General features: G+C 47.6%; 9 protein-coding genes across 9 annotated transcripts; 3 read left to right on the forward strand and 6 right to left on the reverse strand.

Moving 5' to 3' along the window:
• Window positions 1–82: 82 nt before the first annotated feature.
• Window positions 83–908, reverse strand: F5147DRAFT_770785 (cyclophilin-like domain-containing protein; the record flags this gene model as incomplete). Its single annotated transcript, XM_041441176.1, has 6 exons — window positions 83–247; window positions 296–375; window positions 432–507; window positions 567–722; window positions 781–796; window positions 853–908. 6 exons carry the CDS (start codon window positions 906–908, stop codon window positions 83–85), a joined length of 549 nt encoding a protein of 182 aa, XP_041295959.1.
• A 771-nt stretch (window positions 909–1,679) lies between these two features.
• F5147DRAFT_744235 (uncharacterized protein) lies at window positions 1,680–3,747 on the forward strand (the record flags this gene model as incomplete). Its single annotated transcript, XM_041439663.1, has 11 exons — window positions 1,680–2,064; window positions 2,122–2,208; window positions 2,259–2,374; window positions 2,430–2,454; window positions 2,495–2,502; window positions 2,556–2,591; window positions 2,642–2,962; window positions 3,010–3,066; window positions 3,116–3,220; window positions 3,279–3,543; window positions 3,602–3,747. 11 exons carry the CDS (start codon window positions 1,680–1,682, stop codon window positions 3,745–3,747), a joined length of 1,551 nt encoding a protein of 516 aa, XP_041295960.1.
• A 1,955-nt stretch (window positions 3,748–5,702) lies between these two features.
• On the reverse strand, window positions 5,703–8,229 carry F5147DRAFT_789234 (putative dimethylaniline monooxygenase (N-oxide-forming)). Its single transcript, XM_041443010.1, has 10 exons — window positions 7,945–8,229; window positions 7,288–7,893; window positions 6,955–7,235; window positions 6,700–6,904; window positions 6,530–6,650; window positions 6,392–6,477; window positions 6,293–6,342; window positions 6,137–6,240; window positions 5,944–6,071; window positions 5,703–5,886 (listed from the first exon to the last, which is right to left on the reverse strand). The coding sequence occupies exons 1-10, from the start codon at window positions 7,982–7,984 to the stop codon at window positions 5,756–5,758; spliced, it is 1,752 nt and encodes a 583-aa protein (XP_041295961.1). The 5' UTR covers window positions 7,985–8,229; the 3' UTR covers window positions 5,703–5,755.
• Window positions 8,230–8,941: 712 nt separating this feature from the next.
• On the forward strand, window positions 8,942–9,439 carry F5147DRAFT_51264 (DUF1242-domain-containing protein). Its single transcript, XM_041429932.1, has 5 exons — window positions 8,942–8,957; window positions 9,017–9,045; window positions 9,095–9,204; window positions 9,259–9,293; window positions 9,364–9,439. The coding sequence occupies exons 2-5, from the start codon at window positions 9,043–9,045 to the stop codon at window positions 9,429–9,431; spliced, it is 216 nt and encodes a 71-aa protein (XP_041295962.1). The 5' UTR covers window positions 8,942–8,957; window positions 9,017–9,042; the 3' UTR covers window positions 9,432–9,439.
• Window positions 8,970–13,762, reverse strand: F5147DRAFT_681793 (condensin complex subunit SMC2). Its single transcript, XM_041436400.1, has 17 exons — window positions 13,690–13,762; window positions 13,500–13,639; window positions 13,295–13,444; window positions 13,105–13,242; window positions 12,017–13,051; window positions 11,673–11,963; window positions 11,178–11,621; window positions 10,956–11,120; window positions 10,814–10,907; window positions 10,651–10,766; window positions 10,356–10,597; window positions 10,171–10,308; window positions 9,977–10,114; window positions 9,773–9,925; window positions 9,259–9,723; window positions 9,089–9,204; window positions 8,970–9,039 (listed from the first exon to the last, which is right to left on the reverse strand). The coding sequence occupies exons 1-15, from the start codon at window positions 13,715–13,717 to the stop codon at window positions 9,447–9,449; spliced, it is 3,549 nt and encodes a 1,182-aa protein (XP_041295963.1). The 5' UTR covers window positions 13,718–13,762; the 3' UTR covers window positions 8,970–9,039; window positions 9,089–9,204; window positions 9,259–9,446.
• Window positions 13,763–14,206: 444 nt separating this feature from the next.
• Window positions 14,207–15,993, forward strand: F5147DRAFT_571425 (uncharacterized protein; the record flags this gene model as incomplete). The annotated part of the gene is given in 7 exon segments (XM_041431047.1): window positions 14,207–14,390; window positions 14,442–14,489; window positions 14,569–14,653; window positions 14,695–14,781; window positions 15,032–15,185; window positions 15,235–15,288; window positions 15,301–15,993. The coding sequence occupies 7 exon segments, from the start codon at window positions 14,207–14,209 to the stop codon at window positions 15,991–15,993; spliced, it is 1,305 nt and encodes a 434-aa protein (XP_041295964.1).
• A 1,690-nt stretch (window positions 15,994–17,683) lies between these two features.
• On the reverse strand, window positions 17,684–19,600 carry F5147DRAFT_681799 (Six-hairpin glycosidase-like protein). The gene is made up of 6 exons (XM_041436401.1): window positions 19,222–19,600; window positions 19,048–19,110; window positions 18,720–18,995; window positions 18,472–18,662; window positions 18,279–18,418; window positions 17,684–18,227 (listed from the first exon to the last, which is right to left on the reverse strand). The coding sequence occupies exons 1-6, from the start codon at window positions 19,341–19,343 to the stop codon at window positions 17,730–17,732; spliced, it is 1,290 nt and encodes a 429-aa protein (XP_041295965.1). The 5' UTR covers window positions 19,344–19,600; the 3' UTR covers window positions 17,684–17,729.
• A 374-nt stretch (window positions 19,601–19,974) lies between these two features.
• On the reverse strand, window positions 19,975–22,308 carry F5147DRAFT_681804 (uncharacterized protein). Its single transcript, XM_041436402.1, has 3 exons — window positions 21,938–22,308; window positions 21,328–21,900; window positions 19,975–21,262 (listed from the first exon to the last, which is right to left on the reverse strand). Exons 1-3 carry the CDS (start codon window positions 22,188–22,190, stop codon window positions 20,268–20,270), a joined length of 1,821 nt encoding a protein of 606 aa, XP_041295966.1. The 5' UTR covers window positions 22,191–22,308; the 3' UTR covers window positions 19,975–20,267.
• Window positions 22,309–22,954: 646 nt separating this feature from the next.
• Window positions 22,955–26,861, reverse strand: F5147DRAFT_631544 (OPT oligopeptide transporter protein-domain-containing protein; the record flags this gene model as incomplete). Its single annotated transcript, XM_041432800.1, has 23 exons — window positions 22,955–23,058; window positions 23,114–23,306; window positions 23,362–23,498; window positions 23,554–23,647; window positions 23,703–23,903; window positions 23,956–24,024; window positions 24,079–24,112; window positions 24,168–24,186; window positions 24,240–24,281; window positions 24,338–24,401; window positions 24,457–24,543; window positions 24,592–24,782; window positions 24,838–24,957; window positions 25,016–25,070; window positions 25,119–25,163; window positions 25,333–25,641; window positions 25,696–25,785; window positions 26,003–26,057; window positions 26,160–26,279; window positions 26,345–26,469; window positions 26,522–26,614; window positions 26,669–26,740; window positions 26,792–26,861. The coding sequence occupies 23 exons, from the start codon at window positions 26,859–26,861 to the stop codon at window positions 23,043–23,045; spliced, it is 2,301 nt and encodes a 766-aa protein (XP_041295967.1). The 3' UTR covers window positions 22,955–23,042.
• Between the last annotated feature and the right edge of the window lie 151 nt (window positions 26,862–27,012).

The following is a 27,012-nucleotide window of genomic DNA, read 5'->3' on the forward strand; positions in this document are numbered from 1 at the left end:
TGTAGCCGCATCAATAAGCAATCGTAAAGGACGATAATCTAGTATGCAAAAATATCGTGTAAGATGTTGAACAGACGGGTCCTCACTCTACAGTGCCAGATGCTGTTATAGAGATTTTGCTGTTTGTGCGCCCACTCCTCGTGCCCTGACCTTCAATATTCCTCACAACATCCATCCCTTCTTCTACTTCACCAAAGACAACATGCTTGCCATCCAACCACGACGTAACCACTGTGGTGATGAAGAACTGCAAAGCATCAATATTCAATCCAAAATTCACCAAATAACCACGCACTTGGGAACCGTTGGTGTTCGGGCCAGCATTAGCCATGGACAACAATCCGGGCTTCTCATGCTTCAGCTTAAAGTTTTCATCTACAAATTTAGATGGTCGCCACATGGTAAGGAAGATGAACTTCAAAGGAACCGACCTGCGAACTTCTCGCCGTATATTGACTTCCCACCTGTACCATCGTGCCGCGTGAAATCACCCCCTTGAAGCATAAACTATAAAAAGACCATATTCATCAGCCATAGGAGGTGTCAAAGAGGAAGAATATGATTACAGCGGGAATGACACGGTGAAAAGTGCTTCCAGCATAGCCGAAGCCGTGTTGGCCCGTAGCAAGCTCTCTAAAATTCTTCGCGGTCTTTGGGACGACGTCGTCGTATAGCTTGAACGTTATACGTCCGGATGGCTTGTTGTCTATGGCAATATCGAACTGAATTTTAAAGAAGACTTGGTTCTGGTGAAACCTGATGACAGTTGTTGAAACTTACGAAGACCCGCGAAGACCTGGTAGGTGCGTGATATCAAATTTTTGACGAGTGAGTAAGAAGATATTTACTTACAGAGGCTTCGCAGTCGACGCGGAGGTCGTGAAACGACGAAGAAACGAATTCAACATGGGTTGGTCAGATAGATATGATGCACCTGCAACAAGTACGAAGACACCTGCACCTGTCAAAACAATTGTTTTTTGCAAACCCATTCTACTCAACACAGCCACCACTCAACCGAAAAAAAAACTAATAAATAAACCATTTAAGTCGCTACCTCCCATAATCAGCATAAAATACTGTCCGCGATAATCAAGCGTGAACGTTAACTTTGATTATCACTGGCCTAACGGTTAATGGCGTAACGGTCAAGGGACGACACTCTCGGCTACTTACAGCTACCTCATCAAAGTTCAAACGTTCACTAGCTGGTTTACTGCCATTGGTTATTGCAGCATACTACTACTAGTCACGGTTACCAACAGATCCCGGAGTCCAGGACTGAATTCAAAATGGTCGGAGCACTGACTCCGATATATAGTCGCTATCCTTTGAAAGCCGGAAATCGGACTTGGCCTTCAATGTTTTCTATCTCTACCTGCCACTTCCTTGACTCGAATAATGAATTATTCGGTAACTTTTCTGGAGACATCTGAGTCATGCATGGCCGTGAACCGATTAATCAGGGAGATGAGCACCATTTATCGTGGCATCGAATTCTCGTTATTTATGTATTTTTTTACCAACATTACTACATAGTATCCGGTTGAGCTGTGCCAGGCTGTGCCAAGGTCTAATTATCCGGGTTCCCCAGTGTCACGTCCTTCGGACTCCCCGCTGATATAAATGTCTCGGATTCATCAATATTTGGATCAGGCGTGTCTTCACCCATCACAGAGATGCGTCGAGTCCACCTCGCCGTGCTCCTTGGCTTTGCTGCTTTCGCCGCAGCTTTGTCATCACCCTCTACTACTCGTAACAACCACCGTTCAACCAAAGATCCCAAAGTGCTAATCCTTGGAGGAGGCGTTGCTGGTGTTATTGCCGCGCGCACATTGCACCGCAAGGGTATTGATGACTTTCTGATTGTCGAAGCGCGTGATGAGCTAGGCGGAAGGATGCAGGATTATACCATCGGCGTCCCTGGAAAGCAGTACACCATCGAACTCGGTCCTAATTGGATCCAGGGAACGCAGACTGGCAATGGAACAGCTAATCCCATTCTGACGCTCGCTCGAAAACACCACGTTAAGAACCAGTATAATGATCTTGATGGCAGTGTCAGTACGTTTACTATTTTATTTTCATCTTATTCTATCTGGACTCATCACTAGTGAACAGCAACTTATGACTATAATGGGTTTAAAGATTATCTTAACCTACTGGACACATCAGTTGATCAATTCAGTCAGGTCGGAGCTGTTGCAGGTATGGCATCGTGCAGTTTGTCAGTTGTGTGTATTCACATGTTCCATAAGGGGGACGCGTCAAGACGCAGCAGGTTGACCTCAGCCTCCAAAGCGCGTACGGCATCATCGGCGCAACTCCAAAGAACATGTACGAAACAGCTTGCCAGTATTATCAAGTCGACTGGGTACGTGAATCTGTCCTATCCAAGCATACCGCGTTCCTAATTTCAAACTCGTCAGGAATGCAAGTTTTTTCTTCTTAGACGTTTTCATCCTGCTGATCATTTCAACTGCACATCCAATAGATGCACAGGTACGAGAACTCGATCACATTGTTTCGATGCGATTCTCACTGTCTCGTACTAGTCCCCAGACCAGAATTCGTGGATAGCATCAGCTTGGGTATTTACATAGTATTCTAGTGCGCACCTACCAGCCTGACGATCCCACAGAACAACAACTTTACCTATGACGTCGATATGGGTGGCTTCTCGGACAATAACAACCTCTGCATCGACCAGCGTGGCTTCAAAACCATCATCCAGGCCGAGGCTGCGGATTTTCTTCAACCCGAGCAAGTCTCGCTGAATTCCGTTGTCACGACGATTGCATACAGCGGGGATGGGGTGACGGTCACACTAAAAAATGGTACTACTCTCACCGCGGACTACGTGCTTTGCACGTTTAGTATTGGAGTACTACAATATGGTGATATCGTATTTAAGCCTGCTCTTCCCTCGTGGAAGATCGAGGCCATTCAGAGCATGGTCATGGTATGTTTGCTCAGTGATAATATTTTCGACGACTCAACTGCCCCCAGGCCACGTATACAAAAATATTCTTGCAATTCAATGCAAAGTTCTGGTTTGATACCGAGGTACGAATGAATATCACCGTTAAATGTTTCTGAGACATATCCGGAATAGATGGCTATCTATGCAGACAAGGAACGGGGGAGGTATCCGATCTGGCAGAGTCTCGACCACGTGAAATTCTTCCCTGGTTCTGGTCTCGTCTTTGTGACTGTCACTGTAAGTCCGCATGATTCATGCTCTATGCACCTCTGTCGCTCATTCCAGGGATATTTAGGGTGATTACTCACTGCGCATCGAGGGCATGCAAGATTCGGATGTTCAAGAGGAAGTCATGGAAGTCCTCCGAGCCATGCACCCCAACATTACTGTTCCTGATCCTGTCGCATTCCATTTTAAACGCTGGCATGCAGACCCACTCTTCCGTGGTTCCTACTCCAACTGGCCTCCTTCTTTCCTTCCCGGTCATGCGGAAAATCTGAGGGCTACTGTAGACAAGAGCCTCTGGTTTGCGGGTGAAGCTACGAGCTTGAAGTATTACGGTGCGTGTTTCTTCTGACTGCCGTTTTTTGTTCATGGAGGTGATATAAATGTGTGTAGGTTTCCTTCATGGTGCGTATTTCGAAGGGTTGAACGCTGGGGAGGAAATCGCCAAGTGTGTTGAGGGCCCTGCATGCACTGGGCGGGAGTATCTGAATAGTGTGGTCGATGCTTCCCCTTATCCGTTCGTGGCTATCACGCCTTAGGTGTTCATAGTTATCCCAATCTTTAGTGTCGTTTTCGAGCACCTCAATTATTAACTCCTCCTAAAGGAACGACCCTCTTCATTCGCCTCATGACCCGGTACGGAAGGAATGAAGATGATCCTTTCTTTACAGTAGTATCCTGCCTTACAAGCCTGATAGCGACGGATGGCCTAAATAATATGCGCACCTTCACAACTCCATGAGCCCTCGCAAAATATTCTGCAATAGGGTTCCACTTGTCAGTCACCAGTACCGGTCAAGATTGGAATGACATCATTCTTGCAGTAGTTGTGAGACAGTCTTCCCGATGCCGTGACGCAATCGGATCGTCGGATGTCTCACAAATGCGAATGTCATGCCGTCGTCAGTCTGCGTATAAAAGCTAGCTGCCCTCTACTAACACTGCTACTTCATTTCCCTTCACCTCACTTGCTTTACGTTTAACTTCACGCTGCATCACCGGTACCCTATGAGACGACCCCGAACTACAAACTCAGCACGATCCAATCGATCTCGAATATGCGACTCAGACTACATGGACTTATTCTGACACAAGGCTCGAGGGACTTTCAAGGCTTAGTGACTCGATTAGCACCCCCTAAAATTAAAACGACTGATCGATGTTTACCATGAATGGGCGACTCCTACTGGTACCCGATCTCCCTTCGATACCCTGACATTCGAATCACGCACCTGGTACGATCTAACCGATTTCGAGCATGCGATTTCGACTCAGACTACCTGAATTTGCTCGAGGTTGGGTTCACGTTTTTTCGGCCTTGAGAACTTTGACGGTCATTCGATGTCTCGATCACCCCCCGCAAATGACTGGATTCTATTGACCTTGCGCGTGGGCGACTTGGACTTGAACTGCCTGGACTTTCCCTCTATCAGTCCAACCGTAAACTACCCTGCCGATGGGTCATCGTTACTGGACGCAACTGGCCAATTCGTTTCGTGGTTGCAGTCGTACGACGGGACCTGTACTCCCACTAGGTGCATAGGCTCAGTAGCAATGATCCTAAACGGAACGAGAGGTACGAGCGGTAGGGGTAGCGATAGCCCCCTGATGAGAGCTTTCGCAGGCTCGAAACCACTAGTCCCACTTCGCTCTACTAGCCTCCCTCTGACCCAGCTAACAGACCTTTATCTTAGGAGATGGGTGTCTGCAGCAGGCGCTAAGGAGGTGGTCAGATTCAATGGCACTCTGCTGGACACTTCTGACATGAACTTTGCTTTGCTTGTCAGTTCGCTAACGCCCTTTCAATTTTCAAAGCTAAGCTGATTTGATTGTACTGTACAGCCACTCGACAAATTGCCCACAGCACACCCAGATCTACGGTGAGCCCTTCACTGTTCTCTAATCCTAAATTTAATTAATCAAGCCCAAGACCTCCAGCCCTTTCCCTTTCCCTAAGGAAAGTAGATATCATCCCCACTGCCTGATCACCGCAAACTTCGCCTCTGCTGTCAAAAAAGGTCCTCTTCCCACCCTCAACGGTCGAGCATCTGATCGGAGCTTTATACCATCATGATGCTATCGACCATACTGCACCGACGTGAAAGGAGAAACACGTCTCACTGCCATACTAGTGTCGAACATCAACTGCACCATGTTTACCTGTTTGCATGTCTAGCACTGCAACTGCGGTGTACCGGGAAGGTCTGGTACAGGAACTCCATACATTATCGACACATGAGGCTTTAGATAAGAGCGGCGGCGTTGTTTCTGCTCTCCTTCTGTCTTTCACGAAATTGATAATCTGTGGTGAGCAATGTTCGTGTCTGCATCACCTCTCGGAATTGACCTATTTTGATTGCGCGAGCATAGTAAGTATGCATGCAGTAACTTATAACATGTTTTCCCAGTGTGCAGGGTCGAGTCATGTTGTATTGCTGTGATGACAGTTTCTGTCTCCTATTTACAAATTTCTTGCAGCTTTCGGTAGGAGCCAAGGACACCTCGCGTACATAATGTTCAAGATAACTGAGAAGCTGATCGCAGAAATCAGTATGGGATGTAAGTTTTCTGGTCTGGACTTAGCAATCCCATCTCCCTCGCCATTATCTGTAACGCAAGGAACTGGGAGTAGAACCGTGCAGCAAAGAGATCGCCCTCTGCAAACCAGAGTCCATCGTCTGCAGCAGAACGTCAGCATCACCCAAGTCGTGCAATCAAATTGACAGAATACTGACGTCCAGTCGGTCTCCAAACACCTGCGAGTTCACAATCACTATCCCATCCTTCAAGGTCATGGACGGCATCCGCAACCTGGGGCCCAAAAAGGCTCTCAGCGACTTGTTTAATCGTAGTTTTCGAGTACCTGTGAATGATGCGTCACTGCGTCAGAAGTGGGCAATCAGACAGATAGATATTTGGAAGAAATACCCAGTTGCGAAGATGACAAGGTCGGCCACCACTTGCGAACCATCGTCGAATACCAACCCGGAAGGGGAGAAGTGGGAAATTTCATGCCCGGACTTGACGGTGATCTGGTCGCTAGTAAGCAACATGCGTGGCGTAACTCAGCAAAAGTAATAATACCTCGCCAGATGTGATGAGCTTTACACAACCCCGGTCGATGTAAAAGCCACCTGGAATGGCAGTGAGAAAAATAGAACGATACAAAATGAACAAACTCACCTCGTCGAACGAAGAGACGGTGCAAAAAGTTGTCCTCAGGGCCGGGAAGGAGATATCCATTCCGGGACAAGTTCTCCCTGAGGTCCCTAAGGAAAAAGGGTGAGACGAAGAAATTATCCTCTAATCCTGCCAACGAACTGGTCGATATAGGCATGTATTTTCATGGTGTCATACTGGGAATTTTGTAGAGCTGACAAAGGGAGAGCGACATATAGGCGGTCGGCGATCTCTGTTGGAGGAATATCCTGCCCAACATATCCTACAAGTGAAATTAATGGAGATCTCTGCAGCAAGTACACTGAGATTACCGGTAAGCAGACAGTCGATCGTCTGACGACTTGCAACGGCAGTCGGGGAACGCTGGACAATCACTGTCTGAGACCCATGATTTGCCATGTCCTGAGCAATATCGTGCGCAGAGCATCCTGCGCCAACGACGACGACTTTCTGCGCGCCGAAGTAAGAGGAGGACCTGTATTCGCTTGAATGGACAACAGAACCGAGAAAGGAGCTCTGCACGCAGAGAGTCAGCGTCAACAAAGAATTAAGTCCTGCTTGCGTACTTTTCCTGGAATCGAAGGCATAAATGGGAGTGCACCTCCCATTGTACCAATACCTGTTGCACCAATCAGGTGCCGGGCTGTCACAGTAATAGAGGCTTGCCCTGAAATAGATATAGATAATGTCCAGGTACTTGACGAAGTGTCATATGAAGTAGCAGAAATGCGTGCCAAGGTCAACACGTGAAGACCAAGAATCCTTTGGTAATTTTCAAGATAGTCAGCAATGTCTCTGCAGGGAATATATTTGCATCCCTCGGGAAATGTGACGAAGGGAAGATGATCTGCTAGTACATCAGCATAGGACTAGGTTGGTAGTTCTTCGGCTGCACGTACTGTATGCCCTGGGAGTATTCGTCTCCAGTGACTCGTATCGAGAACGCCAACCATCGCCAATTGCGCCAGATCTCTCCAAGACAAGTGTAGAGATTCCGAGATTCTCCAAACGGGCGGCCACGGATAAGCCGCACTGACCTGCACCCACGATGATCGCCGTGTACCTCATTATAGTCTTCCACTCAGCAGGACGACAGAGAGGCGTATGTGCACCAAAGCGATCGACCACACCGGACAACTGATCCATCATGGTCACAAAGGACCAAACCTTCCATGAGGAATCCTCGCTTTGACTAAGAGTAAAGACGCCAGTGCACTGCGCTATCACTGTATGGAATTGAATAATTCCTTGAATGAACGTTTTTGTGGGACCAATCCACCGATGACGAACACCTGGCAAGAGTCGGAAACGACTTGGCCGCGCAAGAGCAACGGGAACCGAGAAAAAGTGCTGGATTTTTGGAAGTGCACACACGGTGCGAAAATCGGGACTGAATGCTAAGAGATCCCGCCAATAGCTACCGTGTGTAAATGAGCGCTCGAGATTAAAACTGGGGCTGGATAGGTCAGAAATCAATGCAGTAAGCCACGCGGAGGAGATAGCCTCTGATATTCAACAATAAGTGGACTTGGACTAATTTTGAGAGGCAGGCTTACCTGCGGATGACGGAACAGAGAAAGTTTCCACACCAGACATATCTCCTAAATGATCAACTTGAAGGGGTGGTTATAGGGACCATCGTCTCTACCGGAAGGTTCATTTATAGGTTGATTCTGCGAAGCTCATCACCTTTCGTTGTATTGCAGTTGAATATATAGATTTGCGGAGGTATGGTCTCATGCACCATAACCCCCTTAACACGTGCTTGACCTCACCACAGATAGTAGACATTTTGGGCAAGGCGTCTGTAATTTTTTTCGTAAGTTCAACGATCGATTAGGGAGTTTAAAGGGGAGAATATGATGTGGGGAGATGTTTGCAGCTGGATGTAGACTGAGATTCTTGTATAGAATGAAAAAAAAAAACACCGACTCGGAGATATCTAGATCCTGGAACTTTCAACTGTCACTGCACTATAGCAATCCCAAAAATGTCAGCGGACAATTGTGATACGAATTGTGGCACATACTGTCGCGATCGAGCACTAGCTCATCCCACGACCTAGTAGTAACGCCACAATTTGCATACCAGGTTGGAGAACATGAGGGGCCTATTCCGTGGTGGTATAACCACCATTCTGAATCTGACACCGACTTTGATGGCTGACTATGTTCACTGGCTGGCTGCGCCGCAGTGAGAATGTCTGATGAGTCCTCTTGATTTTGCCTTCTAGTTGTCATTTTCGGTGTCGGCTGTACTAAATGGTGTACGATAGTTGTATTTCGGTGAGAAGATCGTTAAGGACATTGTAGGAGGCGCTGGATTGCAGCATGAGGATGAGGAAATGATTGTCTGCTACGGCGCCGCCCACACTCTATTCATTCGCATGATATCTTGAGCCGAGGTAGTTGCGAGATAGTTACATTTAGATCTGACGCGCGACGAGTTGCATCCCGCCACTCATGCACGTGTCGTAGTCACGATTCACCGTGTGCAACATAAATTCTTGATGACAGGAAGTCCGTAGCCTAGATGCTGTTTGATCGACGTGTACAGCGCTAGCCGCTTAGTAAGCACTTGTATGAGCTCGCAGCTTCAATGCCGCTTTCAAACACATTCCATCTGCAGGTCACCTGTAGGCCGTCAATTTCCTCATGGTATGGTATGTTCGTATTGTCACATCGTATACTAGCTGAAGGCCCAAAGTCAGCACTGTTCAACTTTCAATCTCTACTTTTGGTCATCTTGTTGATGATCTGCACTTGCACCTACGTCCGTGCAGTTGCCCCACGTCTAGTTGATAGAAACAAGGCAGGGTATGTTACTCATGTTGACTGCAAGATATCCATAAATGCTAAGAAAGTAAACAGATTCCTCGGACTTTTCTTCATGTCTGCGCGGATAGGTGCGGTTCTCATACACGCGACTTCTTGCTGGCTTCCTAAAGAACAGTACCCATTCCAACATATTTACAGGAGAACGCCTCTCGCCATATGTCGCATTAGCATGCGTGGCCATGGCGGTGACAATGATCGCACAGTAATCATACAGGATTATATTATGTGTACAGTGACGAAGTTGACCTATTCGCCGTCCGCTCCACTACCGACGTGCCATCACGGAACCGTGTTCGGAACAATACGTTTGCATTTGTGAACAGGCCCTCCTTCAGTGAAACGACTATAAATTGAGAGCCCTTGAAACGAGTTCGGAAAAGGTGGCCAATGTGTTGGGTGTGGGAGAGGTCGAGAGCGGCATCAATTTCATCAAGAATGTACATGGGCGCTGGCTTGAATTGGAGAAGGGCCATAATGAGAGAAAGTGCAATCAAGGAGCTGTGCAACACTCGTCAGTCACAATATTTCACTGATAACTGTATCGTACCGTTGGCCACCACTCAGTTCGGTTAGACTTTGTTTCCAAACAGTCCCCAGTTGTACTTTCACCTCAAGTCCTTGCACTAAATCTTGACCTTCTGGAGGCTGAAGTTTGGCGAAGTTGCCAGGTAGCAGTTCGGCAAAGATACCACCAAAATCGCTACACAAATGGGTGAGTGACGATGGAATGACTGTGAAGGAATCACCGTACCCGTTCACTTTCTCCCATGTCTTCTGGAGGGCATCACGCTTATATCGGTCCAACTCCTCTATGGTGTCTTCGATCTTTTCTTTGTCCTTCAGAACTGTGGACAACATCTTCTTGAGGTCTGATTCCTTCTTTTCGACGCTAGCCACAAGTCATTCAAATTAAACCAGTATCTTGCTGAAAAGTCGAAGACTTACGTGTCAATCATGTTCATGACCTTCGGGTTGACCTTCTTTTTCATCCCTTTCTGCTTCTCTTCAAGCTCGTCTGCTTTAGCTCGCAACGAAGGCATATCTTGGTCAAACTCATATTGTGAGCCAGGTTTGCCAAAAGACCTTCAAAAACGTCAAAGTATGTTCAAAAAAGAGCAGGGATTACCCACTGATATTCATCCCGAATCCACTCATGCTGCTTCTCCAAGTCGGTCACAAATTTGGCCTGCGTGACTTTATCCTTTTCGAGTGCGACAACATCGTGTTCCAGCTTTTTCAGCTCGATTTCTGCATCGGATACCCCCTTCTTCTGATCGCGAATAGCATTCTCCAGGTCTTTGAGCTCGTTATCAAATTGAGTCAGCGTTGCCCGTTCCTCCTGAAGCTTGTGCTCTGCTCTTGCGTGGTCCGCCTATTTCACATGAGAAGTATTTGTGAGGACGCTGGAATTGGAGAAAACCGTACCTCGTGCTTGGCAAGCTTAGTATTGAGCGCTGCCATGTCCTTGTGAAGCTTGGCGATTTGGGCGTGAGCATCTTTGATGCTGTCCTGGGCCTCCTTGATATCCTTTTCCATTTGTTCTAGGAGTCATTAGCGAGCAGAATAGGAAATTCAAAAGGGTGCTTACCAAGCTCGAGCACAACAGTTTGATGTTCCTTGTGCTGCGTCTTTACCACAACAGCTTGTTTCTGAAGAGCTGCCTTCTGCTTGCTAATCTCGGCCTGTATAACTGTCAGCGTGCTTGAAGGAAAGATGAAAAGAGTACTCGCTTTCAATTCATTGATCTTGCCTTCCTTGTTGTTTTTGAACTCGTCCATATCCTTTTCAAGCTTACTGCACTCCTCCTTGGCGGCCTTTTGTTTATCCTTGGCTGCCTGGACAGCCAATTTTAAAGCATTAATCGTCTTCTTCAGCTCTTCTACCTCAGCACCGAGCTAGATGACATTGGTCATTAAATATTGAACTGGACGAATGATGACGACTGCACTCACCCTTACAGCATTACTCCCTTCTGCTTGCTGCTCCAAAAGACTGACTTCGTGCAACTTGATGTCGAGTTCGCGAGTGAATTTTCTCCATGTTTCTTTCTTCTCTCGATTGGCCGCTTCTGCTCTTTCAAGCTCACCCAAACGAGACTGTGCCTCTCCCAGCTTGCGCTCTGCCTCGAGGAGTTCCTGCACCCTTAGTAGTGTGCCGCTTCCGCTTGGAGCTGCTCCTCCACTAAGCGTACCAGAAGGGTCGTACACGTCGCCGTTCAAAGTGACAGACTTAACCTTTGCACCGAATGTGACAGCATTGGCAGTTTCAGCGTCCTCGCAAACAATGGTGTCTCCGAAGACGAACGCCATGGCACGAGCCACTTCCTCTGGGTAGCCAATGAGCGATAGTGCCAGGTTGGCTTTACCCGGTGCAAGCTGATCCACCTGCGCTAATCTCTGGTAAAAAATGAGTCCTTCCTTCATTAGCTGAGCTAAAAAGAGACACACCTGAGCATTTAAGACGAATGAATTTATTTTATTCAGTGGAATGATGGTGACGCGCTTCTTCAGTTTTCCGTTCTGGAGGAGGTCCTTGCCAACTTTCTCATCTTCAACGACGACGTTGTAGAGCTTGCCGCCGGCAACGATTTCCAGCGCCTGAGATTTGTTCTGGTGCTGGGGAGGGATCGAGGTCAGGTTAGCGACCAACCCCTTCACCTTGGTGCGGTCGAAATTCGGGTGTGGCATCGAGTAATCAAAGTTCAATGACGATAGGCGTTGTTTAACTGCATCGCGCGCCTGTACGACTGTTATATATAGGCATAAAATATAATACAAAACATAGAACATACCTCGGTAAACTGCCGGACCTGTCCTTTCGCTGTCGCTAGAGAGACTTGGCTTTCTTGTTCTCGTTCGGCGCTCCAACCACAGTCAGCAACTTTGCGTTTGAGTTTCTCGGCTTCCATCCGCATGTTTTCCATATTACGCTTCCCTTGACCCGCTTCTTTCTCTACGTCCTTCCACTTTGCTTCCAATGCCTTTAGCTCCTTCTCACTCATGTTGAGTTTTACGCGATTCTGCTCTTCCTCAGCCGACCCTTGAGCCATGCGGGCTTTTGCGTCTGCAAGCTGACCCATGTAGCCACCCCCAGAGTTTCCGGTGTTGCTTGATGAGAGACCAGTGAGCAGCGTCTGCAGCAGCTCCTCTGATTTCGAGAGCGATCCTTGCGTATCGTTGTGCTTCGCTTTAACGGACATATAAGACGATTCGAGTTCTTGGGCCTGGGTACGCTTTTCCTCGAGAGATTGAAGGAGCTCTTGTAGCTCTGCCTCGGCACTGGCAACGCTTTTATTTTCGTCGGTGATATTGCCGTTCGCGAGGTCGACTTGGGTTCGGATTTTCACCAGTTCTTTTTCCAAGAGCGTTACCTCTTCCTCCATCTTCTTGAACCTACCACCTTTCTTCCGCTCTGCTTCCCGTTTCGCGTTGACCTCCTGCATTTCCTTCTCGGCTGCCTTCATCTCCTTGATAAGCTTCTTTTTCCGCTTCTCTGTCGTTTCCATCTCTGCTTTTTTGTTCTCGATATCATCTTGCGCCTTCTCTACCCTCTTATTGGCGCCTGTCCATTCCCAAGCGCGCAGTTTCCTGCCAATCTTCTCCAGTTCCGTCCGGGTCTTCTGGAACGTAATAAATTGACGTTTCTCTTCCCGGAGTTTATCTAGCTTAGGTGTGATCTCCTCCTCAAGGAGAGACGTTATCTCCTGCACGCGCTTCTCCTTCTTCGACATCGTCTTCTTGGCCTTGTCCTTTCGATCTTCGAACATGCGAGTACCTGCTGCTTCTTCCACCATGCCAAGGATTTCTTGTGGACGCATGTTAAGGACCTGGTCAAAGGCATTCAATCCAAATTTGACGAAATTGACGAAAGTGAACTTACCTTGGTGATGCGGCCTTGCATGATGAGGAAATTGGGATTATTGATATTCAGCTGTACACTCTGGAACAAAGTCTGAATATTGTTCTGCTGCGATTTGTGACCGTTTAGAAGATACTTTGATATGTTTGGAAGCGCTATCTGTGTAAGACATGAGCTTCGAACACAGATGCGTTGCAGGTTGTGAACGCACTTGACGCGTGACTGTGATTTGCTTCAAGTTCTCGAATCCGACTGGACTCTTCTCTCTATCTGAGTTGTCAAAGACGATTGTTACGCTGGCCTTGGTAACGCCAGCCTGGCCTCTCTTGTAAATAAGATCTTGTTGGTTTTGAGCGCGCATCTGCAGCGCGCATGAGTGTGATGGTTGATGTGGAACAGAGACAGTCCGTACTCACCTGAGACATATTGGTGATACCAAGCACAAAGCATATTGCATCAAGTATGTTGGACTTGCCGGATCCATTGAGGCCAGTGATTGCATTGAATGATGGATCCCAACCCGTAATCTGAGTTCGAACTGGATATGATTTGAAACCTTTGAAAGAAATGTAATCTAATAACTCGTTTATTTACTTAAAGTCATACCTTCGACCACAAGTTCTTCTATCCGCATGATTGAATATTGAAGTTTGGTGTTGAATATAGTAGGACGCGACGCGACGCGTGTTTGTGGCGGAGATTCATTCAATTTGCACGTGACCAATCTTTTATATAGAAATTTCGAGCCAAAAAATGTTCCGTAAGTCATTATGTACTAATCGATGACAATGGACATCCTTCGTGTATGGGGAAGCGTCTGTGCTGTGTGACAATTAAGCGCGAGGAATTTGGCGTCTATCAGTTTAGTCGTTCTCGGATGCATGTCAGCTGGAATATGACTTGGATCGTTGTCTACTTTCGTCTAACCAAATCCATAATAATATTCAATACTCGGGGTTTGTAGCACAGATTAGCGCAAATATTCCCTTTTCGCTTCATTTTTTGCGTCAAACTTAAACACACATGAAGCTCGGGGCGAAAGGAGATCTTCTTTCAAACGACCATTAGATTGTTGGCGATTTGGCCAGAACTACCACCTATATAACCCACTATTTTTCCTATCATGTCGCTGTCAGATTTCTCCGACTTGACAGATTTGTCTTCTGACGATGATGACTTCCCGCCGTCCAAAACAAGTCGGACAACGACTCGGACGTCAAAGAAAGGGAAAGGTACTAAAGAATACAAGATTTCGGGCGTCTTGCGTGCGCCACGGACCACATCATATACAGCAAAGTCACTCTACGGTAAGGCGAGCTGCTTACTAGTGGTGTTTATCTGCATCACCCTTCTTGCAGACCAAATCATCGAAAATGCGATTGACCTTGACCCAGAATACCAACGTGGTGAGTCTCTCGCCTTGAAAAACACGGTTTTTTTGTCACTTTGCTCGCAACATCTTCTGATGTCTCATTTCCTTCGTAGACGTTGTATGGCCAGAGCCAAAGCAATCCGGTCTTATCGACTCTATGCTGCGAAACTACTACATGCCTCCAATAATATTTGGCAAGTCTATTTGCCACCCTAGTCTGCTCATGCATTGATAGGCAGGGAATCACTAGCGGTGTCAACGGCCGATGATGGCAGTGAACTGCGAACTTGCATAGATGGGAAGCAAAGGCTGACTTCAATACAAAGGTATATACAGTAAATATACGGGAATAATTCGCTGATATACCACAATTTTGATTCAGGTTTATGGATGGACAGGTTTGTAATTCTGCCATCTGCAGTCTCATCGCCTTGCTGAATCTGGATTTACTAGATACCACGTTAGTCGATACATGCTATTGCTGCATGCACTCACTCCATTTGGCATGCCATCACAGATAAAGATTCGTACGTCCCTCTAATCTCCATATGATGTATATTATTAATTACTGTCCAGGTTCACAAACGAAAGACTTTGGTACAAAGGAAGCGCCAGTAATTCTAGGCGAAAGCTCCTTCCAAAACAACTTATCCATCAATTTTCGAACAAGCAGATTGTATGCGTTGAGTACAGCGACATCAATCCAGATCAGGAACGCGAGATCTTCCAGGTAAGTGCTGGGGCCTCGTTGCATGCTACTAGCTCACATGATTATTAAGAGAGTGCAACTAGGGGTTGCGCTTACTCCTGCAGGTCAGCACCGCTTTTTCATTGTTGTACAGTAGCTTGATGCACACCTTGTAGAACGCATGCAAGCAATTGTTGGCCCTTGGCCTACCATCATTCGGGAAATTCAAAGCCAAGTACTTGGCGAAGATGGATTTCATGGTTACCTTGACTGGGGTCATGCACGAGGACGTGACTTTCAGTGTGTGGCATCTATAGGCTACCTCATTGAGAATCACCCCAAGCCTGCTGTTCCCTCCGCCCCGACACTTGAAAAGTGGCTCTTGAAGAGCGACCCTGTCTCTCCGAAGCTTCGCGAGGACTTGCTAGATACGTTTCGTGTCTTTCTCACCCTTGCTCGGGACCAGAAATACAGTCGCTCGCTCAACAAGCCTACTCGTGTTTCTCCCATAGAGTTTGTGATGATCGGTGTCCTAATTTACCTCTTCCGTGATCGGCTGTCGCTTACACAACTCTCCTCTGCCATTGAAAAGATGCGAAAGGATGTACGTGACGACCACCAAGATATTCGTGCAAATGGCAGGATCACCAAACATATGTTGTCATTCATGACCAAAAGGCTCAAAATATCTGAGCTAAAAACCGATGGGGAAGGTGACAAACCGGCCGCTGGAAAACATACAAAAGCCAAAAAACGGAAGAGGGTTGCAGAATATGATGACGACAGTGAAGAGGAAGAGAAGCCTCGCAAAGTAACTGCATCGAAGGTTTCAAGTGAGCCATTTTATTGAACTTGGTTGATAAATTTTTGATTCACTACTTGCATATATAGCTTCAAAGTCAAAGTCTTCAGTATCTGCTTCCCAACAGAAGACTGAATCCAAGTCAAAACCTGCGCCAACGAAAGTGTCGGTTACTCCTGCAGTGTCTCAGTCAAAGCAGAAAAAAGCTTCCCCAGAAGCGCCTGTTGAAAAAATGTCACAAGCTCTGATGCAGGCAACAGCGCCACCTCCAACACCCGCTCCTCCCGCGACATTTACCAGGCCATCACCACCTTTTGGACAAGTACCCTCCCTGCAATCGAACACAGCAATTTTGGCCCATCCTGCCAGATCTTCCCCTGTGCCCATCAGGACAGATGCTCGAGTTTCTCCCGTGGTAAAGTCGGAGCCACGTATTGCTTCGCTATACCCTCCTCCTGCGATTACATCCAATATACCGGCGGCTGATAGACTTGGTCCTATTCGAGCCGCAAAAGAGGCTATTCGAACAAATACTGGTTCTCAGGTCCAGTCTCCTGTTACTCCTCACACAGAGCATAACGCTGTGAGCTCCGTGTCGAATCTTGACGTGAATGGCTCAGCAGCTATGCGTGATCCTCGCCGTGCTGCACCATCTCCGGCGGCTGTCGCTGTTCTACCACAACAAGGCCTGCACCCGCTATATAGTCTGGGGCAACAATTCCAAATCAACCCTTCGGAGGTTGAAGCCCTTTTACGGGCGCATGGACTTGTGGTGCCTCATAATCAACAAATGCCAACGAATTCCCCTGTTGCATTGTCTGAAAATGTTATGACAGCCATGGGCCTGAATTTTTTGAGCAGGGTTAATGCCTCAGCCCCTGGTTCTTCGAATTTCTCGCAGGGCGTGTCAGTCAGTGGTTCTGGACAGGGCATGCAACCTGTTCTGTCTTTCCAGCATTCTCAGGGAGGACCTCAAGCTCCGCTGTACTTGCCTGGCCCATCACAGAATGGGTTATCAAACGGGACTCACCCTGCCCCTGCTTCGCATCATTCTCTCCCACCTCGGCCGTCATCGACTGCACCAGCCCCGGTCAACACAGTCGTATCAGCTGCGCCGATACCGATACCGCTGCCGCCGCATTCTGCACCCTCGACTGGATCGTTCAAAGATGAGCGACGACATAGTGAATATGAACGACGGGACTACTCGAGAAGCGGTGGGCCTTATGAGAAAGACTATCGACGTAATGATTCCCGGCGGGATTCGAGTGGGTGGGACAGTCATAGAGGAAGAGATGGTGGCTGGGGTCAAAGGGGGAGAGGTGGCGGAAGCCATAGGTGAGCAAATGGCTCAGTAGCAATGACCGTGGTTCAAGGTAGGACATGAGTCTGAGTGTGTTCATCCATCCCTGTACTTATGTGATATTCCAGGCGTCAATCAGGGCGCTAGGTGGTCATTTCTGGGTCTTTCTGCGGCCCCACCAGCACCATGTGTTGTGATTGTGTTTCATATTGTTTCATATTTTGCCTTTTTTATCATCATGACAGCATATACTTCTCAGACTTCACTGCAACGCGACTGGCCTCATTCATTCATTATACCTATCGCAGCCCGTTTATAATAAACACCATAAGTACGGCCACGTTTTCCCCTAGCTTGGAGATAAAGCCAATTTGCACCATATTGTATGAACAGTATTGTGGGGTTCCAGTTGAAACAATATGCTTCAGTACAAAAACGAGTGTCGATAAATGGGCAATAAATGGTCTAGACGAAACCTTAACTAGGTGATGACGAACATTAACCAGGGCAAGACCAGTATAACTCCTATCATTAAGACATGAGGCCGAGCTTCGCGGGCGCTATTTGCACCCTGTGCCCCGTCTGCTACCCAGTCACGCCATGCAGCCTGCAGCTCAAGGATGAACGCTTGTGCCTCTGGGCTGTCAGAGCCTTGCACGCCATAAGAGTATGGATTCACTACAGGTGTAAGCCATCCTTCCGGCGTAAAGTGGAGCAGGCCAGATACGGTTGTGCCCGTTCCGGCAAGTGCGGTGGATGTTGTACTTGGCGCTGGCATTGTCGATGTAGTAGCTATGGAAACAATGGTGCCAGCAGAAGCTAAGAGCGCTTTGCGGACCTGTTCAGCGAGTGGGATGTATGTGTGGATATTGCCAAGGAGAGACAACCGATAGACCGTGCTGGCCAATAACGCAGTTGATGAGGCATCATAGAACGTGGTATTATTATCGGCGTAATTGTAGAACAATCCGTTGGAGTTCTGGTCTGGTGATAAGACATTCTGACAGACCGGTTTCACAATTGGACGCACAATGTGGGAATACATCGCTCCGTGAATCTCATGCACCCAATGTGCAAGGTCGTTCTGTTGACTCTTAAATGAACTCGTGTACGAGGAACGTTGAATAGTCCCCAGGACTCGTATCATGCCTGCCGCCGCCCATGCATTACCTGTAATTGAGCCGTGCAAGGAATAAACGCTACGCTCAAGAGAAGTCGCGCACCTGTCGACCAGTGCCCATCGTCAACTCCCTGACCAAGTTGTATATGCTTCCATAAATTACCGGCTGCCGTGTCTCGAAGATATTTTCGGTACAAGCGGATCTGTGTGTATGCCTCACCCAGGATGGTCTGATTTTGCGTCAGGACACCATAATACGCCAAAAACGGAGGAACCATGTACACAGAATCACTCCTATGTGAAGACGTTAGTTATTCACGGGAGCGTCTTATACATGACTTTTGTTTTCACCAAAGTTGCAATTGGTCCACTCTGTGAGAAAAAGCACCATCTTTGGTCTTGGATACGTTTTGGAATAGGTAGTGGAGTTGATCCTGTGCCGCCCCTGCATAGTCTAGTCCGTCTAGTGCCCCCTGTCCTGTCCAGTTAGCAAGTAACACGGAAACTCCAATACTTGCTGGATCTCCTGCACTCGTATCAGCAATCAGGGGCTGTGGGCCAGTGATATTGGACAAGCTTCGGGCGACGACGATGTTGTGCGCGATCGTGAACACTTCGCCAAGCGCACTTGTTATATTGGATGGGAATACTGTGGGGAGGCGGAACGGCGTCGAAAGACACGACGGAGTATGTCTGCGCATTGAGCTCCAGGAGAGCCTCGGCGCGCACTCCATACTCCCAACTACAGAAATAAATGAGGAGTCGGAGTGAGATTTATAATCCTTGAAGCCATTGAGTTGAACAGAGAGGTGGGGGTACTAATGCGGGATGTTGAGTGACAGCACACGCTCACCTATGCACTGCACCCTGGGCCAGTCGCTCACTGATCACGGATATCTGCGCACTTGCAAGGTTCTGTGCCCTTACTTGACCGTACAACCCCAGTAAAAGGCCTGCCACAAAAAATAACACCATGTGGAGTTGAGTGAGAGCGAATGTTCACTCGAGGGATCCGTGGTGCAACATTGAACCACTGGACTGGCTTTAAATAATATCAAGTTCAGGTCCAGTCCTAGTACTGTCAGCGTGCGGAGTTCGGACAAATGCCTGGTCTGATTCCATGGTAGGCAACGTTGATAAAAACACGTTAATTGTCAGTGTCAGCGATCAAGCAAGGAAAAGAACGATACAGTAAGTAATTGACACGAACCGCTGTGCATACTTTCTCCAAGTTATTAATGTTCATGCATGCATTGATCTAACGCCAAGAATACAATGACACCCGAAATTGAAGTAGATTGGCGGTTAAAGATAGTCTGACTACGTCATTTGACGATCCCAAAAAGCGCGGAGTTTGAAACTTTGCAGGTGCCGGGTGTCGGCTACTCAACTCATCGATCTTGTATTACCCATGTCCATCTGCTCTCGATAGGACTAGTGGAAATGTTTAGAATTAGCTACCAACTTCGTCCCTCTAAGTGCCCATGCCAGGTTTTTCTGAGATGGTGTGCAGCAGGAGGTCCATGACCGTCATCCGCATGCCACGGAATATTTTTAGTCAGGGTCCTCCTTGCTGAGGGTCCAATATATGTAGATATGGAGCAAATGGTATCATCCTATTTCAAATTTAGCAAGCACGGTACTCTACAGGCTAGTCCCGAGCCTATGCTAAAGAGGCTGTCAGAACAGTGCACTTCCTACTACGATATTAGTACTAGTACGAGCTCGATGTTCGTTCGCATGGGACAGATTATCGATCATGAAAGTTAAATACGTGAGAGGCTTGTAAGATGCACAGTACAGTATGAAATACGGCTCACACAATCGCGAAGTTCAAAACAACTTTGATGATGAGATGCAGCAAGTGCAGTTTCTACTAGAACTAAATAGCATCGCGGCCTACCCGGTTACTCCATGATCCGCTTCAATCCCCAAACTGTCGAGCGCCTGACGCCCTCTCCGAACCCAGTAAGACAACGTCTGCTCATCATTGAACCACATTCCCACACTCTCGACACTAAGACTCGGTGCAGCAGGAGGAACATCCTCAACCAGAATATCAGCCATGGAAGACTCATCATTTCCGGTCGGAATAACTTCCTTTTCGGTAACGAGAACGGATTGTCCGGCGGACAATGCTGCTTGTTCTGCGCGTTTTCGCTGTTTTGCCGCAAGTTTTTGTGCTGCCCGAAGCTCTTTCTTCGTGAGGGGTTGCACTTCCTGAGTGTCTGTGGGCGATTGCAGGTCCTCGACCATATTTGCGTCTGAGGCTGGTGGAATGACAATAGATTCTCCTTTAGCCTCAGGCACTGGAACAATATCCCAAAGACCGCCGGCCCGAATCCACCCAGCAACACTGCTCTGCTTCCTAATCTCGTCCAGGACACCAATGACCGCAAGAATGGTGGGGTCATAGGGCTCAGCACATGATTGAGATGATATGTGTGCTCTTTCTGCAGACGGAACGGGAATAAAAGACTTCTCGACATGAATGGAGGTAGAACTGATTGCAGTCGGATCTAAGTCTGAGGAGGGCAATACCATCTCTGCCGACTGGCTTTGGTCCGGCACAAATTCATTTGTCTTTCTTTTCCGCTTCTTATGTTTGGGCACTCGAGTCGCTTTCTCGTGCTGAAACTGTTGAAGGTCTTTTGCCCTGAATGAGGAGGTATACTCGGGTATACAGACGTGATTGTATGGTTGGAGACGGGCCTTGTGAGGGGAGTCGTCGAGGAGGAGGGTGGTCAAGGCAGAGTGTGCAATCGAGGAAGCCAACCCAGCTTGTTCAGCGGCATAACCTGCTTCTAATGGTACCGCGATTTCTGCTGTGCTGGCACCTAATGGAAGCAATGCCCAGGGCTTCATAAGATCCTTGGTCGTCAGGGCTTTTCGGTCTGCCAATAATATCAGCAAAGCGTAACATCGCAAATCGTTCAACGATTGATGGTTAAACACTCACGATAGTCCTCCTTACTAAGTCCCAGGCTCCCACGGTCCCAGACTGCGACGAGCTTGCTTTTGGCATTACCAAAAACTTTGTCGACCATGTCCGCCACACTGTGGGGTTGTGCGGAAGACCAGACCATGGTGTCAAGCCATTCTCGAGTCTCGGGTGCAAACAGATATGCACGAAATGCAGGTATATAAGGACGAGGCTGCACTGCGCGAAGACGCGGTGCTGAGCTAGTGTGAACGCCACCATACGCATCTCGTGCGCGTGAGTGTTGCGATCGGATGAGTAGAGTGCCATTCAAATCTAGCACGAGAAGCTTTCGAGAGACACGAGGCTCGTCAACGATATGTGATGGCTCAAGCGAGAGCGTCATATATGCTGAATCTGGCTCCGCAGGTGGTGTGGGAGGTGCTGGTGCTGGTGATTTCATATATGCAGCAAGGGGATTCGATTCAGGTGTTCTTCGACGAAACGAAGGCGAGGCCATATATGGCGTTGGCGAATCAGCGTGTTGAGCACGCGAATGGTAATTTCTCTGCGGGCTGTCGCTTCGTCGGTTCCGATGTCTTCTGTAAGAACCTTCAGGGACGATTGTAGTCATTGCCATGTTCATGACTGCGAGTGTAGTTGGTGGAGGACTGATCATGGTAGTAGTTTTGGGCGTGATACTGGTCACCATCGTGCCAGTAGTTATATCTCTGACTTGGTTGAGCATCTGCATAGTATCCATTCGAGCGATAGTCGTATCCGTATGGCTGCTCGTACGAGCTGCTATAGCTGGAGCCACCGTATCTGTCACGGTAGTAGGGATCATCTTGGTTTTCGTTATGATAATGCCGTCTTCCGCGCCACCCACGATTGGGCGACATCAGATTGACTGAGAAAGGGGCCCGAAAGGACACCCACGAACGCAGAGGGATCAGCTTGACGATGTCAGCAGAGAACGCCGGTTTATATGATAATCTGATCTTTGACTTGAATCACTTGATGCTCCGAGTAAATCAAAAAATTGTAGCGCTGTGATCCCTATATAGAACATATTTGGGTTAGGGTTGACACATCCCAAAAACTTTAGTGTACAGCCTGGTAGAATTCGACAACGTACTACTAGGATACAGGTCATCTTTTATAGGTAGTACGAATGTGAAAGGGAGGATATAATGAAAAGAAGCAAAGGGTAAATCAAGAATATGACGACAAGAGGAGTTTCGCGCTGCACCCTTGCGTTCGGCACCAGTACAAAGTTGCTACAAAGGTCGAAGGACGGAAAAAGAGCGGAGTGTCCAAGCTTAAGCGCATGGGGAGGGTATATAATATTATATATCTGCGTGGCTTTTCGCATCGATGAGATATACAGAACGCCTTCGATCGGAAGCCGCGGCATCGGTTCGGCGCGAAAAGGATATGAGATCTTTACATCTGGTGGCCACTTTAGGTGGTACTTATAGATACCTGAGAGTAGATGAACTGCCATTTGCACAGAAACTCTATGCGAGATGGCAAGAGCGTCAACTTGAAAAGATCCTTAGGAATGAAGTCACATTACGTTGACGCTCTTGCAGACAAGAAAACTTAGGATTGCGCGGATCACTACGCACGCAGACCAATTATTTCAACTCTCTGCGTCAAGATAAAACCATTCATTCGATTTGTCAAGAACTTATATGTGTATCATATGATATATAGATCTCGTACATGATTTCACGTCGTCATACTAATAATTACCACGTCGTCGGACTGTAACACGCCCCGTAAGACCATGGCTGAAAGATTCAACGAGCGAGTCACTCACCCGAAAGTAGAACCTTCTGGTAAAGTCCAGAGCGCCGTATATTGTCCATCAGCCGTCTTCGAAAATACAGTATTGCCCCACCACGTTTGGATGGTGTGCAGTCCGATTGTACCGTTGTCTGGATATTGGAGGCAGAAGAAAATCAAGATGATGGATACGGCCAAACCAGAGTCCATGGCAGCCGAAAGGACATCTGGTCAAAGGTCTGTTTCGGCGAAAGGTAATACAAGACCAGGGAGACCTCTTACAATTATACTTCGTCCACCAAGAGAAATGTTTACGCCGGATAACGTATTGGAAAATGAATCCAACGATTGCCCATGGGACGTAGTTCAGCGCACTGGCTGGGGGAATGGCCCCCATACCGCTGAAGATAACAGGAAAGCTGTACTCGTGTAGCCTTGTGAGAAGTATTCCTTGGCAGAGAAGAGAATACACACTTGACATAGCGGATGAAGCTATTTGGCCACTTCAACGAGATCAACCATGCGACGACCGGGCAAAACGCGCCGATGAGGAAGAAATATACAAGGTCTTCATGCAGAAGCCTGAGATTGATACATACTCGACGTGCTCAAGAAGTACGCACCGTGATAGACCTGGCCTGACGAGAACTGTCTTTGTGGGCCGATGACCCCCCAGATAAAGCTGGCGGTTCCGAAGACTTCTGTGTTGGGGCAGATGAAGCCATCCTTCTGAGTAGGGTTGCAAATGTCTGGAATGTTGGTAAACATCCATGCTTGCACACCGAGCTGTACAGTGCCTGCGATGGCAGTAGCTACGACTTGACCTGTACGGCATTCAGTGAGGCACGCGACGGGAAGAAGATGAAAATCATTAACCCCAGAACATGGTCCGTGGAGGAATCTTCATGTAGTGACCAAGCTTGAAGTCGGAAGAAAAGGTGAGCGCTACAGACATTCCGGTTAGAGATATAGGTAAATCGACGAAGCGGGAAGGTTAACCTTGGTACATGGTGACGTATCCCCAGGTCTTGAACTGAGTAGACAAAGCTTCACTTCACTTCACGATATCTCAAATATACCATTCTTACCATCATCATTGCAATAGGTCTGATGTAATTTATTAGTTGGGTTGTCAAAGTCATGGTGACCTAGCGACTTACTTGCCAGGAAGAGCGTATCCAACGACTAGTTCAGTGATAACACTGTGGATGTCAACTTCGTCAGAAGAGGGCATTTACCATTGATAATGTTCACGCACTTCAGTCCAACTTGCTGGTTGGTGATGGCCTGAATCATCCCGATAGGAATGACGTAAAAGAATGCTGTGGAAGCTCATCAGAATTTTAATCCTTACAATATTTGACACAAGTGAATCACCGATAATCAAGGACAGGACAAAGGCCCAAACTGGGAACTCGGTGTGCCACAGCTCAATGGAAATAACACCAATCACAAACATGAGTACTGCATACTGATCAGTGGGGCGATTGGAAATTTTGGGAGATGACACACCAAAAATGATCATGTACCACCATTCTGGCACCTGTTTGTACTTGGACATGAGCCTGGCGTGAATGTCAGGCTGCTCGTGCATCGAACGTCTGCTCTGGACCCATATTTGTTTCCTGAAGAACAGGAATGCATGCATGAGCGTTGCTGTGATAGAGGCGAACGACAGGGCATAGGATATAGCGAAAGTCGTTCTGGACCGGGGTACATAAGATGCGATGTAAGAAATAGATAGTAAAGGTGGCGCACGAGAGGAACAGAGGGCTATATTCCTCATATGCTGTCAAGTTAAGAGAGGCATCCGAGTTGATGATACGGGTGATATTGTATGAGGCGGCAGTATTGTCGTACGATGTCCTCGAGGAAATTCTATAGTGGTAGACGGTGTTATCAAGATGCACTGGGGACACAATGAAACAACTCATACGGCATGTACTTGCTGTCCCAGGCGTTGGTGTAGTACAGCGAAGGGACAACGAGCCCTGGATACCTTTTAGTAAAGAAAATGACACTGAAGCAAGAATGCTTACAAAAGAAGAATACGAAGCCAACTGCGATATTTGCCTCGGCCCACCCTATGCAAAGAAATAATCAGGTCCAACCCGACAGCAAGTCCTTTTCACGTACATGGTGTGGCTTTGTGGAAAGTAGTGGATCATAACTTGAGCCTTTCCTCGACAAAGAACGTCCGGTGACTCACCAAGCGGACTACCTGGGGTCAATAGTTGAAACACAATTCAAGACGACGTGTTGAAAACTTACCAATGTAAGCAATCTGAGACCAGTCAAATGTGACCATGCTCATTCCCAATCCGCTCACATACCCAAACATCTGATTTACCACGATGTTTTCTGGCGCAATCCAGCATACCCATGAGAAGTAAGATAGGCCCTGGAAGAGGTACCCAGGTACAAGGTACCATAGGAGACCACCCAACCATGCATAAAAGAAGAAGCGTTCACGCGAAATTCCTCCACGGGTACCTATACCTGCATATGTCTGCGAATGGAGGGTGTTGAAAAGAGCACACGTCACGAGGTTGGCAGGCCATACTGTGCCAAGGTGTGAGTTACGGATTGAAGGTGGGAAGAAAAGTAAATTCGTACTCATCGAGGGAGGCTGTACGAGGAATCGCCGCAAGATACCGCCGATTGAAAAACCAATGAGCTGAGTGGACATAACCACCATCCATTGGTCTATCCCGCAAGTATGTTGTCCGAAAAGCGATCATGGACGACAGATACCCCATTCGTGAAGATACACGTGAGAGAATGATCAGCAAGAAAGTCCGAAATTCGTCCAGGTAGAATGGGATGTGATATTTCGGTAAGGTACCAAGAAAATGAAACCACAATGATTAGGGAAGTCGCACATTCTGTGAGTAGGGTTCACAACACTTGCTCAGGGACTCACAAATGAAACTGTAAGTTTGTCCATAATAGACTCGTTGGACCGCAATGATATCAGTCTGAAAGCGACACCGTGTGAGTACTTCCTGACAAGTTCACAGCTGAGGGGCGTACAGCATAGGCGGCTGAACATTCTTAGTTAATCGTAAAGCGGGAGTGACACGACCGAAGTACGCACAATATCCACCAACGGAAGCCATGATAGTAACCAAGACATGTTCTTTAATTGAAAATGGTCCAGGGTTCAACTTAATACCAAAGACGCGGACATTTGGCACGACCTATTCAGCCCGGATGCGGTTCATCGTCAACGATTGCAAAAACATCTCGAACTTAACTGGCTTACCTTTGCCCAGAGGCGACCCACAGGGAAGGAAAGCAATTGTGCCGCGATACTCGAGATGGTCACGGATGGGTAGCGAAAGAAAAAGAATTGATTCAAGCCAGCAATCAAAACGGCCCATGCGAGACCTACCGGACATGCCTGTCAGCATCGAGCACCTCTGTCAACAGAGAAGCGTACCAATGACCCAAGCGCGGAACGAGTTGCAAGGGATAGACGGATCATCCGTGTTGGCTACAGCACTGCGGACCTCTGGATATGGTGAATCATCCTCTACAGAGATCGTGAGGTTGTGCACTATGACTAAAATTTACAAGCGAGGTTTACCAAGGACTCCGACGACAGCTTCGTCACGATCGATGTTCGGATCGTCGAAGTCAGCGATGGTCTGGAGTACCTCTGTTATCAAATAAAATAAGCATTGGAAGAAGAGCTGCTGTACCAACCCACCTTGAACCTTAACATCATCCTTCTCGGAATTGGTTGAGCTGTACCGCTCCTCTTGAAAGTCGATGGCCATGACCACAGCTGATATCAAAACAGCAACAGTAGAGAGGGAGATCAGAAATGAAACTGCCGATCTTTAAGACTCACGCCTGAACCCTCTTAAATCGCTTCAGAAGAAGATTCGCATGGATCTTGGATGATAAGCGGCTTGGATATGGCAGGTG

Source organism: Suillus discolor, assembly GCF_016758755.1.
Source record: "Suillus discolor strain FC423 chromosome Unknown F5147scaffold_12, whole genome shotgun sequence".
Lineage (NCBI taxonomy): Eukaryota > Fungi > Basidiomycota > Agaricomycetes > Boletales > Suillaceae > Suillus > Suillus discolor.

Bases quoted from the DNA above. Each gene is read 5' to 3' on its own strand.
- F5147DRAFT_789234 (XM_041443010.1), bottom strand. From the start codon at position 7,984: ATGTCTGGTGTGGAAACTTTCTCTGTTCCGTCATCCGCAG. The intron at 6,905-6,954 runs GTACGCAAGCAG...CTCTGCGTGCAG, and splicing joins TGCCTTCGATTCCAGGAAAA to AGCTCCTTTCTCGGTTCTGT. The intron at 5,887-5,943 runs GTCAGTATTCTG...GTTCTGCTGCAG, and splicing joins TGTTTGGAGACCGACTGGAC to ACGATGGACTCTGGTTTGCA.
- F5147DRAFT_51264 (XM_041429932.1), top strand. The intron at 9,205-9,258 runs GTATGTTACTCA...GAAAGTAAACAG, and splicing joins GTTGATAGAAACAAGGCAGG to ATTCCTCGGACTTTTCTTCA. The intron at 9,294-9,363 runs GTGCGGTTCTCA...ACATATTTACAG, and splicing joins CTTCATGTCTGCGCGGATAG to GAGAACGCCTCTCGCCATAT.
- F5147DRAFT_681793 (XM_041436400.1), bottom strand. From the start codon at position 13,717: ATGCGGATAGAAGAACTTGTGGTCGAAG. The intron at 13,640-13,689 runs GTATGACTTTAA...TTTCTTTCAAAG, and splicing joins AGAAGAACTTGTGGTCGAAG to GTTTCAAATCATATCCAGTT. The intron at 13,052-13,104 runs GTAAGTTCACTT...GCCTTTGACCAG, and splicing joins TGCAAGGCCGCATCACCAAG to GTCCTTAACATGCGTCCACA.
- F5147DRAFT_681799 (XM_041436401.1), bottom strand. From the start codon at position 19,343: ATGGTGTTATTTTTTGTGGCAGGCCTTTTACTGGGGTTGTACGGTCAA. The intron at 19,111-19,221 runs GTGAGCGTGTGC...TTATTTCTGTAG, and splicing joins GCCCAGGGTGCAGTGCATAG to TTGGGAGTATGGAGTGCGCG. The intron at 18,996-19,047 runs GTCTTTCGACGC...CAATATAACAAG, and splicing joins GCGCAGACATACTCCGTCGT to TGCGCTTGGCGAAGTGTTCA.
- F5147DRAFT_681804 (XM_041436402.1), bottom strand. From the start codon at position 22,190: ATGTCGCCCAATCGTGGGTGGCGCGGAAGACGGCATTATCATAACGAA. The intron at 21,901-21,937 runs GTCATGAACATG...TCGTCCCTGAAG, and splicing joins CTCCACCAACTACACTCGCA to GTTCTTACAGAAGACATCGG. The intron at 21,263-21,327 runs GTGAGTGTTTAA...TATTATTGGCAG, and splicing joins ACTTAGTAAGGAGGACTATC to ACCGAAAAGCCCTGACGACC.